General features: G+C 40.5%; 1 protein-coding gene across 2 annotated transcripts in view; it reads left to right on the top strand.

Annotated features, from left to right (window-relative positions):
• Positions 1–15,018, top strand: part of FKBP15 (FKBP prolyl isomerase family member 15) — a 61,818-nt gene that overhangs the window by 31,503 nt on the left and 15,297 nt on the right. For both annotated transcript variants that reach the window (XM_052644597.1, XM_052644595.1), the window contains exons 11-19: positions 442–499; positions 3,521–3,628; positions 5,810–5,912; positions 6,416–6,522; positions 7,998–8,112; positions 9,558–9,667; positions 10,360–10,467; positions 10,890–10,984; positions 11,805–11,907. In XM_052644597.1, the coding sequence (XP_052500557.1) occupies positions 442–499; positions 3,521–3,628; positions 5,810–5,912; positions 6,416–6,522; positions 7,998–8,112; positions 9,558–9,667; positions 10,360–10,467; positions 10,890–10,984; positions 11,805–11,907 (907 nt within the window). The remainder of the gene's footprint in view (positions 1–441; positions 500–3,520; positions 3,629–5,809; positions 5,913–6,415; positions 6,523–7,997; positions 8,113–9,557; positions 9,668–10,359; positions 10,468–10,889; positions 10,985–11,804; positions 11,908–15,018) is intronic.

Below are 15,018 nucleotides of genomic sequence, written 5' to 3'. Positions count from 1 at the left end.
TCGTCTAGAAGAACCTGAATGAACTTCTGGACCAACGCACTAGTTGAAAACTGAAATAATTTTAAATAATTGAGGGGGGATAATGGGATAAAGGAAATGGGAAACATAATTGCTTCAGATTTTCTAACAAAGGATTAATATTCATAGTCTATAAAAGCACTAATTCAGATATAAAAGAATATCTGCTAAACTTTGGAGAAAAATTGGGCAAAAGCCATAAACACTTATCTCTAAGGATAAAATGTAAATTTATCTGTTTGAATGGAAAATTGTTTATCTTCAGTAGCTTTCAGAAATTATGCGAACTACAGAACAGTTGAAATTCTATTTTACAGCTGTTAAATTATCAAACATCTTAAAAAACAGTGTTTATCCAGTATAATCTGGACTTGTGATTATAGATTTTGTTTTTATCTCAGGATATGTCTTATTTGCTTTCAGGGAGTCAGCTCTTCGTTCCAAATCTAACTCCCTTAGTGAACAGCTTACAGTAAATACAGTGAGTATATATGTATTATCTCCTTAACCTCAGTTTGCTAGGAAGGTTTCATGTGCCTCGGGTGTGGTAGGTTAGAGAAAAAAAAAGAGAGAGAAATGTTGATTTAGGGTAGAAATCAGTGGTTACTTGATTCACTGTCCTTTACTTGGGAGTCAGTTTAAATTAGCTTGGGCTTCTGCATAGACCTGGATTCAAATCTTTATTCTTACAAACATGTGACCTTGAGAAAATTATCTAACTTCCCTGATCTTCAGTTTCTTCCTTATTAAAATGGAAATAATTCTCACAGCCCCTCTTTGTGATATGTTTATAAAGCCCTAAGCTCAGAGCCTACATAAAACATGTCTTTAGTAATCTCTCAAGATTTTTATGAGGTTTAATTATGTGTGTACGTGTGTATGTGTGTGTGCGTGCGTGCGCTCAGTTATATCTGACTCTTTGCGACCCTTTGGACTGTAGCCTGCTAGGCTCCTCTGTCCATGAGATTTTTCAGGAAAGAATAATGGAGCAGGTTGCCTTTTCCTTCTCCAGGGGATCTTCAGTGCAGGGATTGAACCTGCATCTCCTGCATTGCAGCTGGGTTCTTTATCTGCTGAGCCAGTGCGGAAGCCCATGAGGTTTAAATGGAGTAATGCCTGTGGAGTTTCTAGTATTGTGTCTGGAATATTGTAAGAGCTCAGTGACCATTGCTTCTTATTATCATAATTACTGCTAACACTACATGTCTTTATACTTTCATTTTCTCAGAGGAATTCTACACTAATTCCCCAGCTAGTTGGCTTTGCGGAGAAGGCAGTGGCACCCCACTCTAGTACTCTTGCCTGGAAAATCCCATGGACAGAGGAGCTTGGTGGGCTGCAGTCCATGGGGTCGCGAAGAGTCGGACATGACTGAGCAACTTCACTTTCACTTTTCACTCTCATGCATTGGAGAAGGAAATGGCAACCCACTCCAGTGTTCTTGCCTGGAGAATCCCAGGGGCGGGGGAGCCTGGTGGGCTGCTGTCTGTGGGGTCACACAGAGTTGGACACAACTGAATCGACTTAGCAGCAGTAGCAGTTGGCTTTGAGCAGGTTGCTGGGCTTCTGTGTTTCCCAAACTTTGAGATAAGGAGACTAGCATATTGTTATAATAAACTTTGGATTTGAAGACCTTTGGGAGGATGTATACTGTGTTGGAGGCTGCCCTGCCTGCTCCATGAAGGCATCTGTTTGCTGCATGTGGATGGAATGACAGCTGAGGTGCTTCAAGTTCTAAAGCTTTGTAGCTTTCACCTGCCACATTAGGATAACTGTGTGGACTGAAATGGATGATTAATTTCCCTCCAACTCTAGTTTACTTGTTTATATCCAATCCAAAGTAGGAATTAATTAAGCAAATAATTGATCTGATATGTATAAAAAGTGATCTAAACCCAGAAGGTTAAGCCAAGGAATCAAGAAAATGGGGAAACAGTGTAAAATCTCAGATCTTTGAATGCCGACAAAATTGTTCAGTATTAGTTCTTTTGTACTCTCTAGACACAGCTACTTTTATCAATTATTTCTAAACTTCGGTAACTTTTGGTAAGTTAGTGGTCTACAATGTTTTTTTTTCCTTTCTTTTTTTGCAATTTTGTTTTTTTAATTGAGACAAGGTTCATATGACATAAAACTTAAACCATCTTTTTACATTGAAGTTTTTATTAAAAAATTTTTTTATATGGACCATTTTTAAAGTCTTTATTGAATATGTTACAATATTTCTGTTTTTCATGTTTTGGTTTTTTACCTGTGAGGCATGTGGGGTCTTAGCTCCTCTACCAGGGATCAAACTTGTACCCCCTTCTTTGGAAGACAAAACCCACCTAGACTGCCAGGGAATTTCCCAAGTTTTTATCTTTTGCTTTGAATATATAATTACATTCATAGGGCACAGTTAGCAAAACAATATAACAGGATATACATTGAGAAGACTTCATTCCTAACCCTTCCCTCATGTACCCTTGTTTCATTTCACGGCCCACCCCCCCCCTCCCCTCCCTGCACCTTGGGTAAATGCTTTTATTAGTTTCTTATGTTTTCCTTCAGTGTTTCTTTATGCAAATGCAAGCAAGTAGGAATGTATATTTTATTTCCTCCCTTTCACAAAAAATAGCATATGTATTATCTACCTTTTTATACTAACAGTGTCTTTCCATGTTAGTGCGTGGAAAACTTCCTCATTCTCTTTTATCTTTAGATCCCAGTGTTCCATTGTGTGGATATTGGTTTATATAATTAGTCCTCTTTTAAGGGATCTAACGTTTTTAGCTGATGTGCCTTCACTGTTAAAAAAAGATGAGCACACGCTCTCAGTATATATTTGTTTACAAATTATATGAAGTGTTGTCCATCCCTGTAAGCAAGTTTAATGTCTTATGTATACAGTAGCTTGAGCAAGCTCTGGGAGATGGTGAAGGACAGGGGAGCCTGACTTGCTGCAGTCCATAGGGTCGCAAGAGAAACTGCTCTGAAAACTGCACTTTGAACCAGTTAATGAATACAGAGGCATCCAGCTCAGGGACTAGTATGTCATCAGTGCCAAGTCAGTGTTAAATGAACCTGAATTTAGAACACAGAGTTCCTGTTTACCTCTCTCCCTAAATCTCTTCTGAATGTTTACCTACTGAGTTGCTCTTGGGCTTTTGAGAAGGTATTATTATCTAAAATGCCTCCCTCCCTTAATCTGTACTTGCGTTTTTCATCTGTAAAGTGAGAATACTTATGCCTGGTAAGGAGACTTGATTGAAATGAAGGAATACAGATGGAACCACTTTGTCCATTCCAACATGTAGGGAATTATTTTTTCTACTATCATTAATTGTGACCCATGTATGCTTCTAGGAAAGAAATCTTTAATTTTCATTTTATAGAAAAAGTGCTTTCAATAGATGTGACAGGGGGACTTACTGAAAGATTTGACATAAGAGTCAAAGACATAGAGTTGACTAAAGGTAATGAACATTGATTACAGTGATTTTTGTCTTTCCTTTCCTTTTAGAATCCTGATACAGTCAAGGCCAAGTTGATCTCTCGGATGGCTAAAATGGGCCAGCCCATGCTGCCCATTCTTCCACCACAGCTGGATTCTAATGATTCAGAAATTGAAGTATGTCCCACTGGCTGTCTTAGAATGAATAGTGCAGATGTTGCTGTCTTCCTTTTTTTTTTTTAATATTTATTTATTTGACTGCCCTGGGTCTGCAGCATGTGGGACGTACCCTGACCAGGGATTGAACCCTGGCCCCTTGCACTGGGAGTGCAGAGTCTTAGCCACTGGACCACCAGGGAGGTCCCTCTCTGTTCTTTTAATTGAAATTATTGCTTTTCCTGCCTCTAACCAGAATTGTTATTGAGAGAGCTTATAGTCAAAATGATACAGGTTGGTATTGGTACATGTGTTTCTCCTATAATTAGCACTTCCCCTGAGAAATGGAAGCAATTCTGTAAATCTGTCACAAGAACTGGGCGGTTTTAAGCGGTTACTTTAGTTTTCTACTGAAATCTCTATTGTTAGTAAAAATCAAACCTTTTAGACCTCATGATGCTCAACCCATAAAGAATATTCAAGTCATATTTGTTGATTGAATTGCTTAGATTCTCTTGGGAAATGTTGATTTTTCAAGTTTAAAAATTTTATCTATCAAATTTTTCCCTTCGTTTTTTTTTTTGACAATATGCTTAGAAAGCTTTCTCACTTTCAGATATTGTAAACATTACATGTGTCTTTAAAATATTTATTATTATATATTTAGATCTGTTATTTCATATTTAGTCCATCTGGAATTTGGTGAATGACAAGAAGTAACAATTCCAATTAAGTTCTTTAACCACTGGTTAATTCCTTATTGAATAAAATAATGCTTTCTCAACTGAATTGAAACACTTAACAGTGATTAATTTTTAGGATTCTTTGACATTGATGTACAGCAAAGCAAAGGTGATGATCTTAAGAAAAAAATTCATGAACAGTTTTATTTTTTCATATTTTTATTTTATTTCTTCATGGAAAAGCTGTGTGCAGATTTAACATTTTAACAAAGATAAGATTTCTGGGACCTGTTATAGAATTGATTTTTATCTGGGTTCTAGAAATGAAATTTGGGTAAGACAATATTCTCATTAAAATTTGTAAGTGCTACTTACTTATTATAGGGTAATTTAAATTAAAAAGACATATTTAACAAAAAGGGCATTCTTTTTGTGTCATTTTATAATCAGATTTCTGAACTTAATATTATATCATGAACATTTATGTTAGTATCAATAATATAAGGAAAAGAAATAAAGCAAAGCTTTATTACCTTTAAAGATATCCCAGTGCTCTGTTATATTGATTTATCATAATTCCTTTCATTCTGTTGTTAGACGTTTAGGTTGATTTGTGTAATCATGTAAACCTGGGGTGCTTTTCCAGAAACACATAATACATTTCTGAGGATTTCAGGAGATAAGAGGAAGTTCTAAAGTAAAAGAATGTCGAAGAGATTTCAGCCCTTGAACTACTGTAGCTTAGCAGATCGCAGTCACTCACTGTCACTGTATATTGTGCCTCAAGTTTCTTGTTTCCTCATGTGAATCAGGAAGATGCTATACATTAAGTTTGTTTAGACATTCTTTTTTTTTTTTTTTTGGCCACTTTGTGTGCCATACAGGATCTTAGTTCCTTGACTGGTGATTGAAGCCATGCTCCGTGCAGTGTTAACTTTATTTAGAATTACAATAGGACCAGCATCGCTTTGCTTTTATGAAGAAAAAGAATGATGGGAAAATACTCTAAAACTATATTGTCAAAAATAGCCTGGTAATGAGACACAGTGAATCCTACTGTGTGTGATTTTCTGTGAGTACCTTGAGGTCTGTGGAGGTTATTTGGCAGAAGAGAAAGGCTGCATTACTCGCTGGGGTTCCTTGTGAGAGGCCCTAATTCTGTGGAAGCAGACTAGGTCAGTCTTAAGGTAGCTGCTGGTTTGGAAAATGATTCATTATGGAGAGCAGTCACTTTAGCTGCTTCAGATAAAATAACATCATCAATGTACACTGGAAATTTAACTATAATTATTTGAGATAACTTACAGGGAGAGAGATCCTACTCTGGTACATAATAGAGTGCCTTCCTCCCAGAGCCCATGCCTTAAATTCGTGCCTTTCTGCTTACCTTTCCTTCCTCTTTTTTTTTTTTTTTTGGTCTAAAACACTGGTTGTAAGCAGGTTTAGGGTGGACAGTCGGTCTCAGTCTTCAGCTAAGGACCCATAGATGTAATAACCAAAATGCTCATGCCTGTTGTAGGATGTGAATGGTCCTCGAGGAGCTGGGCAGCCCTTGGTGACCCCATCCGTCCAGCCCTCTCTTCAGCCAGCCCATCCGGTGCTTCCACAGATGACCTCACAAGGTGAGGAATCCCTCTGAGGCTCTGTGGCCTTAAATTGAGTTGGTACCAAAATTATCATCACTGTACTCCAAAATGTTAGGCTGTATTGTTTTAGTACTGAGAACTGGACTAGAGTATAAAACTTCCCAGACTGCCCCTGGCTAGGGCATGGTCAGACCTGAGATGTATCTGGTCTGCCTGCTGTGTCTTCTGCTGTGTTGCATTCTCAGTTTTGGAAACTGGCACTCAGCTGATGAGCCATCTCCCTGTGTGTAATTCTGCACTTCCTGTCAGCTGATGGGGTCATAGGTCTGAATCTTGTGCGCCCGAAAACACCCAGTTTCCTTTCACTAGCTCAGTAGGTTTAGATCCTACTTGCTGAGATCCAGGAGGTCTGGTTTTAGGAGAATTAGGTGAGACAAGTGGTCAAGTGTGAAGGGTGATGGTATGTAAGGTGATAGTCCGGACTTGTACCAAGAAGTGGGGAGTAGGTTTAACAGTGAAAACTTTTTGCTCTGTCTTAGCACCTCAGCCATCTGTTTCTGGTCTCCAAACACCATCTGCTGCTTTGATGCAGGTTGCATCTCTTGATTCCCACTCAGCTGTATCTGGAAATGCCCAGTCCTTTCAGGTAACATTTTTTAACCATGTCAGTTATATGCTCTCATTTATTATTGTTCTTTTCAGTCTCTTTTTCTCTTTTTGCTCAATTTGTACAGCAGCAGTTCCCCTCAGAGCTTAAAATTTTTCCCCTTCCTGAACCACCACTTTTGCATGTCTAAACAATCAAAGGATTACCTGCCTTACAGGTTGTCAAGATTAAATGTGAGAACCAGCAAAACACCTGTACAAGGCCTGACACATAGTGAAAGCCCAACTGATGTTTGTTTCCCTTCCTTTTCACACATGTCTAATTTAGAGACATATATTCAAGTCTTTTGTGTTCTTCTCTATCAGAGCTGATAGGCTAAGATTCTGCTCTACACTCAGTAGAATGGTTGTGGTGGAGGGGCAGTGGGGGAGGCTGTATACAAATACAGCTGAACTCGAATTGTTTAGTTATCCTCCAGAGGTGAGCTCTTAAAAGTAGGGTTTTTTTTTTTTTTCTGTTTTCATAGGAAGCAGTGGCAACAGCCTGTGTGCCTCTGCTGACAGTTTGCCAGGACAGTAGACTCTTTCTTTTACCCAACACATTTGATGGATAAGATTTAACTCCCCATGATAAAAGACTCTCACTTCTTTGGTGATTCTTCATGTCAGATGCAGGGGGGTGAGGGGGAAGGGGTCAGAGCAGTGGTGGTCAGGCAATGCCTCATTAGTAAGGGTGCATCAGAAATGAGGAAAGTCCTAGCTTGCCCTCTCTCACTCACGAATGGACCTAATGGAGAGTTATATCTTGTATACTAAGATTCTTTTTTAGTAATGGATGGGTAGTTATACCTGTCCCTGGAAATGAGCTGGATTTCCTTAATTCAAGGACGAATAACCATCATTATTAAAGTGACAGCTGCTATTTATTGAACATTAATTGTCTTCCGGCACTTACTTACCAGGGAGTTAGGAACTTTAGCTATCTATCACTTCATTTAGCCCATACAACAACCATAAGAAGTGGTATTGTTATTTTCATTTAATTGTTGAGGTGACAGAGGCTTAGAGGAAAATGAGAGCGCTTGGTCATACAGATAAACATCAGAATCTAGCTAGGCAGAGGCATCCTTTGGAAACTAGTGGTTTTAGTTTGGAATCAGAACGCCTCTTTTTTTACTTGAATGAAACCAAGTAGAGTTTGCTTAGTTTGACAATGTCTCAGACCATCTATTGGCCCAATGGCTGAGGGATGAATTCCTACTGAATTAAATCATCACAAGAGGACTGGGGAGTAACCTGAGATGCCCGTAGGGCATTAGTGACTAGCATCACTGAATTACATCATTCCTCTCCTGCTGCAGTTACTGTCCAATACCAAACCCTGGTCTATCCATCGCCAGCTTCAATATGTTTGAGTCTCCATCCAGTTTACCTACCTTATTCCATCAAAGGCAAACTAAGCAGAAAAGAGAGATGAATGTTTTGTAAACCGGCTGTAATTTGGCCTCTTCTCAGCCCTATGCAGGTGTGCAGGCCTATGCTTACCCCCAGGCACCAGCTGTTGCTTCCCAGCTGCAGCCCGTTCGGCCCTTGTACCCTGCACCACTCTCGCAGCCTCCTCATTTTCAAGGTAGGCATTTCCATCTTCTGCTCTTGCTGGGCTTCCCCGTCTCCCATCCTTTCTCATTTTGACTCCAGTAGATCTCTGCCCTTTTTGTCTTTTCTTTTTTAAGCAGCTTAGTTGAGGTATGACTTACATACCATGGAGTTCACTAGTTTTTTTCCTTTCTTTTTAAAAATGTAATAAGGATTTATTTCTTGTGCATGCTACATGTCCATTATGGGTAGACTGGAAGTTGGGTCATGCCTGGCCATCACTCTGGAAGGAGGTTCCTGGAGCAGGCACTCTCTGAAACAGTGACCTTTGCCAGTTTTATGTGGATCCATATGTTCCTTTCTGGTGGCCAGGGACTCCTGTCCGCCGTCAGCTGGTGCTCTGTGAGACCCTCTATATCTGAAGATGTATCCCTAATGAATCGATGCAGAGAAAAGTACCCCGCATCCACCGACTCCTCCGTGTCTTATCATCCAGCGCCCCAGTTCACTGGTTATAAGTGTACAATTCAGTGACTTTGTTTACACAGTTGTGCAGACACCACCATGTTCCAACTTTAGAACATTTCCAGTATCCCCCTCAAAGCCCTTCTGACTGGTGTTTTGTTTCTTGCATTTTTTTCCTGCGAGCCCTTTAAATTCCTCTCTCAGAGTTGCTTTGTAGAGTTCTTAGTAGATAGTAAAAGAGGAAAATATCAGAGGAAATTGGGAGAAAGCATGACTGTTTAATATCTCATATGAAAGCTACTTTGTTATAATTTTAAAGTTGTAAAAAGAATATACTTTTATAAAAAGTCAACACAAAAGAGTATGAAATGAAACTTTACTGTCTTCCATCTTTAAACCCCCTTGACCTTAGGAAGCAGTCACTTGAGTAACTAAATCTGTAATCTCTTCTGAGAAGCCTTCCTTCTTGCCATCCCTCCCTCCTCTCCTTCCAGAGATGTAAATGTATATGTGTCACTAAAAAGTTAATGTTGCTGTTCTCTGTGCTCCTTTTTGTACCTTGTAACCTGGTACATGGTTCATTCTTTGCACTTACAACAGTCTGTTATAGTGATCTGTTCACTTGTGAGTCTCCTCACCAGACTGAGCTTATCAAGGGCAGGAACCGTGTTTCACTCATTGCTGTATCCCTGGTACCTGGTCCAATGCCCTGCATGCAGTTGGGTGAATGGAGAAGCAATCTGAGCTGCTCATGCCCCCACGTGTGCCCTGGAACCAGACTGTACCGCTGGTTGCATGCCGCAGGAGCGCATCGTGGTTATTGTTAGCTTTGGAGCCCTTTGACCTTTACCGCTGCTCCATCTTCTCCTGACAGTGTGACTCACCGCCAGCCTTTCCTAGTCTTTGGAAATGTTCATTTCTTTCTTTCCTCTGCTGATAGAGCTGTTGGTTTTTCCTCATTCAGTATCCTCTGTTACAGTTTCATAAGTTTCTTCTTGGCTTTTGTCTATTTAGGATCAGGTGACATGGCTTCATTTCTCATGACTGAAGCCCGGCAACATAACACTGAAATTCGGATGGCAGTCAGCAAAGTGGCCGATAAAATGGATCATCTAATGACTAAGGTAACAGAGTCATCTCATTTTGAAAGTAGGGGCATAAAGTGAATTCCCTGGTGGTCCAGCAGTTAGGAATCATTGCTTTCACTGATTCAGTCCCTTGTTGGGAAACTAAGATCTGGAAAGCCGTGCATGGTGCATCCAAAGAAAATAAAGTGGGGGTATAAAGAGGGAGTGCGAAAAGGGAGCCACCAGCACGATAGGCACACTCTTTCTTGGTTTCTGTATTCGTAGTGCGTGCTCAGTCACTCAGTTGTGTCCAACTCTTTGTGACCCTATGAACTGTAACCTGCCAGGCTCTTCTGTCCTTGGGATTCTCCGGGCAAGAATACTGGCGTGGGTTGCCATTCCCTTCTCCAAGAGATCTTCTCCACCCAGGGACTGAACCTGCATCTCCTTCATCGCAGGCAAATTGTCTACCACTGAGCTACCTGTGAAGCCCCATATTGATAGTGGTTAGTAGTTATTTCCCAAAAGAGTTGTTTTATTTAGGGATGCAGTTAGCAGAAGAAAACTCCTGCTTACATTAGAGATTGTCTCAGAAACTTATTAACCCTCTCAGTGGTCAGATCCTGGATACATTGTATTTCTCCTTGCAAAAATTTCATTAAAATGAAAATTAATTTTAATGAAATTAATTCATTTAATTCATTAATTTTAATGAAATTTTAAAGACTTTTCTGGTACTCATTTTATAGGTTGAAGAGTTACAGAAGCATAGTGCTGGCAATTCCCTGCTCATTCCCAGCATGTCAGTGACCATGGAAACAAGCATGATTATGAGTAACATACAACGGATTATTCAGGTGAGAGTGGTCTCAGCCTGGAGATCTTCCCGTGCTCTGTCTGGAGATGTACTTCCTTTAAAACCTCCACTCCAGGAATAAGAGCATGTAATAAATACTCACGCCCGACGGAATTGGGAAATTCTGGAAAATCCATTGTGGCTTAATCTAGTCCAAGTGACTTATCACTCTGTAATCAGAAGGAAGCATTTCTTTTTTGACCATATACCAAAAATTCACTTCACTTTATAGCCATTTATATGTTTAGTGATTTGTATCCATCAAGTAGAATTTGATATGTTGTTGTAAGTATTTATATTTATCTGGACAGAAGTTCTAGATTTTTTTAACAGTATCACCGATCAGTTCAAGTTCATTCCCTTTTATCTGATGCTTTTCTCTTAAAAACTTCAGTTTTACACATCACATATTTTTGAATTTAGGAAAATGAAAGGTTGAAGCAAGAGATCCTTGAAAAGAGCAGTCGGATAGAAGAACAGAATGACAAGATTAGTGAACTAATTGAACGAAATCAGAGGTAATGACAGGTATGGGGCACTGGCTAGGATGAAGAGAAAAGCGTTTAGCTTGTAAATGCCTGAGTTCAGTGAACGTGTTTGTTCGGGGGGGTTATGTATGTTTCCTCTCTTTTCTGCTTCCTGCCCGTGGATGACTTCTTGGTGACGGAGAGGGATTTCAGGAGCCTGCGACAGAACACAGACCTGGGTTTGAGTCCACGCTCTGCTCCTCATTTGTTCTGTGGCTTTGGGCATTCTGTTTATTCCTTCTGGCTCTAGTTTCCTCATCTGTAAAAGTAGTGTTAATGCCTAGAAAACTCATTGTCAGCTCTTCTGTCTTCTGTGTGGACTGACTGTTTTATCAACCAGAACTTCATAGATTTCCACATAAACCCAAACACTGTAATTTTTCTAGATCCTTCTGAAAAAGAATTTTGGAGGAGTGGTCAGGGGAACATGTCACAGCATATAGCATTTCATTTTAGAAATACTGTTTTCCCATATTTCTCTTGTTCAGTGTCCCTTATCTCCCACATGGAGGAGAGGGAATTGGTTTTCTTCTCTTCCTTCCTTGCAGCCTTCATATTCCTATCTCTTCTCTCATTTCCCCTCACTACACCGGATCGAATTCCTCTCCTCTTTATTCTACACATTCAAAGCAGTTCAGCCCTGGGCCCAGGTTCCTGCCTCCAAACTTGATTACTGCAGATCTTAGGAAAGGAAACTGCTTTGGGATTGCTGCTGATGCAGGAGCAGACTAGCGCTCGGCTGCACACTGGGTTGTGCCTGCTCTGCGTGGAGCGCCCGATCCATGTTTTCTTTTCCCTCCTTATTTCACAGGTATGTTGAGCAGAGTAACCTGATGATGGAGAAGAGGAACAACTCTCTTCAGACTGCCACAGAAAACACACAGGCAAGAGTTTTGCATGCTGAGCAAGAGAAGGTAAAGAAACTAGGGAGAGAGAAGCCCGAGTCAGGATGTGTAGAGGCAAGGAGTGTGTCCTCTATATGTACTCACCAGTCTGCTTTTGAGCAGAACTTTTGCCATTGTCGGGAAGAGAACTAGAAATCTCCCAGCAGATTTTTAATATATCCACCATCCAGATTTCTATTTTTTAAATACGTTACAGTTAGTTGACTTAGAAGCAATCACTGATCTTAGTAATTTGGTTAAGGTGAGGATTCACACAGTTTATTAGAAAGGAATCCTATTCTGCTGAAAAAATCAGCAACAGTTTCTGTTATGCCACGTAACACATATTTATTGTGAAGTTTGAGATGGTTTAAGTAAGCAGTTCTTCATCTGTGTCTGCCAGAGCATCTTAAAGTACTGCTGTTTGACTTCAGTCAGCTCAGAATTATGTATTTTGACCTGTTTCTGAAGCAGCTGTAAGGAAGACTGCTGAGGGTCTTGCGTTGAGGAGGACTGGTTTGGAAGCCCCATTCCTCCTATCTTTGCTTCAGTGACACTGTTTATCTGGAATGAATTCCTTCCTGTTTGGCCTCTCCCTCATCAGCTGGGAGATTGCAACCCTTCATCTGCTGTTTTTTTCAGAGGTTTCAGTTCAGTTCAGTTCAGTCGCTCAGTCGTGTCCGACTCTTTGCGACCCCATGAATCGCAGCACACCAGGCCTCCCTGTCCATCACCATCTCCTGGAGTTCACTCAGACTCACGTCCATCGAGTCCGTGATGCCATCCAGCCATCTCATCCTCGGTCGTCCCCTTCTCCTCCTGCCCCCAATCCCTCCCAGCATCAGAGTCTTTTCCAATGAGTCAACTCTTCACATGAGGTGCCCAAAGTACTAGAGTTTCAGCTTTAGCATCATTCCTTCCAAAGAAATCCCAGGGCTGATCTCCTTCAGAATGGACTGGTTGGATCTCCTTGCAGTCCAAGGGACTCTCAAGAGTCTTCTCCAACACCACAGTTCAAAAGCATCAATTCTTCGGTGCTCAGCCTTCTTCACAGTCCAACTCTCACATCCATACATGACCACAGGAAAAACCACAGCCTTGACTAGACGGACCTTAGTCGGCAAAGTAATGCCTCTGCTTTTGAATATGCTGTCTAGGTTGGTCATAACTTTTCTTCCAAGGAGTAAGGGTCTTTTAATTTCATGGCTGCAGTCACCATCTACAGTGATTTTGGAGCCCCCCAAAATAAAATCTGACACTGTTTCCACTGTCTCCCCATCTATTTCCCATGAAGTGATGGGACCAGGTGCCATGATCTTCGTTTTCTGAATGTTGAGCTTTAAGCCAACTTTTTCACTCTCCTCTTTCACTTTCATCAAGAGGCTTTTTAGCGCCTCTTCACTTTCTGCCATAAGGGTGGTGTCATCTACATATCTGAGGTTAATGATATTTCTCCCGGCAATCTTGATTCCAGCTTGTGTTTATTCCAGTCCAGCATTTCTCATGATGTACTCTGCATAGAAGTTAAATAAGCAGGGTGGTAGCTTATATTTTGTATTTGAATATTTTTTTAAAACACAAAAAGTTAAGTAGGATGCACTTTATAACTTTACACACTTTTTCACATTCTGGTAATGACAAGACCTTTCTTGGGTCTCATTGCTGTTATTCTTTATGTTTTCTTAGCTAGTATCCAGTCAAGTAGTAATAATAATAATTTAAAAGTGGACACCTTATCCTCAGATAAGCCGTGTTTTGCCGAGTCCAGTCTTGACCCTGAATCTTTCCCACTGCTCCTTGACACCGCCGTTTGTTTGTCGTGGCTGTGTCCCAAAGCCTGGATCCCCACTCCCCATGAAGTCTACTTTTTTACTATTTCTCTTTCATCTACTTTTGTTTGCTTTCTCTTTCCTAACAAGGCAGCCACATATCTTATTTGTTGTGGCTGTTAACTATTATTCAGGTCTACAGTTCATTACATAACTTGTTCTAGATCAGTGGTTCCCAAATACTGGTTTGGCTGCCTCAAATTCACTTAGGGAGCTTGACCAAAAATATACATGTGTAAGCTTCACCTTGAGATTCTAATCCAACATTTCTAGTTGAGCTCTGAATCTGAACTTTTTAAAAGCTCCCCTTGATTCTGAGACAGAGCCAGGTAGCAGGCCCTGCTCTTATCAGTGATTTCTTTTGCCACTGTGGAGGTGGCAGCTGCCACACCTTGGTTTTTAGCAAGCTTACTATGTGGCTCTCATGCTGAGTATCAGTGGTATGTATGCGTGTGTGTATGTATTCTAGTCAAACTTTATTCACAAACATAGACAGCAAGCCAGTTTGACGTGCAGGTGATAACTTGCCAATCCCCTGAATTAGCTAACTAATCCACCCAAATGTTTATTGATAAACTCCAAAAGTGTCTGGTACGATACATGAACCTGGTCAGTGCTCTACTTATAATAGCCAAAACAGTAGTGATAATAACAAAAACAGTACTACCTGTTGTTGTTGTTCGGTCGCTAAGTCATGTCTGACTCTTTGTGGCCCTGTGGACTGGAATACCAGGCTTTCCTGTCCTTTACTATCTCCTGGAATTTGCTCAAATGCCTGTCCATTGAGTCAGTGATGCTATCTAACCATCTCATCCTCTGCCACCCTCTTCACCTGTCAATCACCTCCTCGGTCCTAGGCACCAGGCTTTACACAGATCTGTTTGAAGACATCTCCTGGGCCGAATGGCAGGAGATAGCCTTGATATTCTTGATGAGTCAGGTGCCATATACATGCTTCACTTGGTCTCCTTTATTCCAGTGAAACTTACCAAGCCTTGACGCTCCCATTTTTCTTTTGATCCATTTCTTACTTGTCTTCCCTGTGATATCTCTCCTCTTAAATGGAAATAATCAAGGTCCTTTCATGCTTGGAGGTACTTCTCTGCCTGCAAGCACAGTTCAGAAACCTATGGTTATATGCTCAATGAATATTTGGTAAATGAAATTATTTTTCTCTACGGCAGTATTAATATTTCCACAAAAAACCATGGAATAATGGTTAAAACTGGAGAGAAGTAACATTCATCTAGTTTGCTATTCTTTTTCAGAAGAGTAAGCTGAGGCCCAGGTAGAGTAAAAGTCTTGCCTGGGG

Source organism: Budorcas taxicolor, chromosome 8, assembly GCF_023091745.1.
Source record: "Budorcas taxicolor isolate Tak-1 chromosome 8, Takin1.1, whole genome shotgun sequence".
NCBI classification, from domain to species: domain Eukaryota; kingdom Metazoa; phylum Chordata; class Mammalia; order Artiodactyla; family Bovidae; genus Budorcas; species Budorcas taxicolor.
This window is presented reverse-complemented; position numbering and strand designations above follow the sequence as displayed.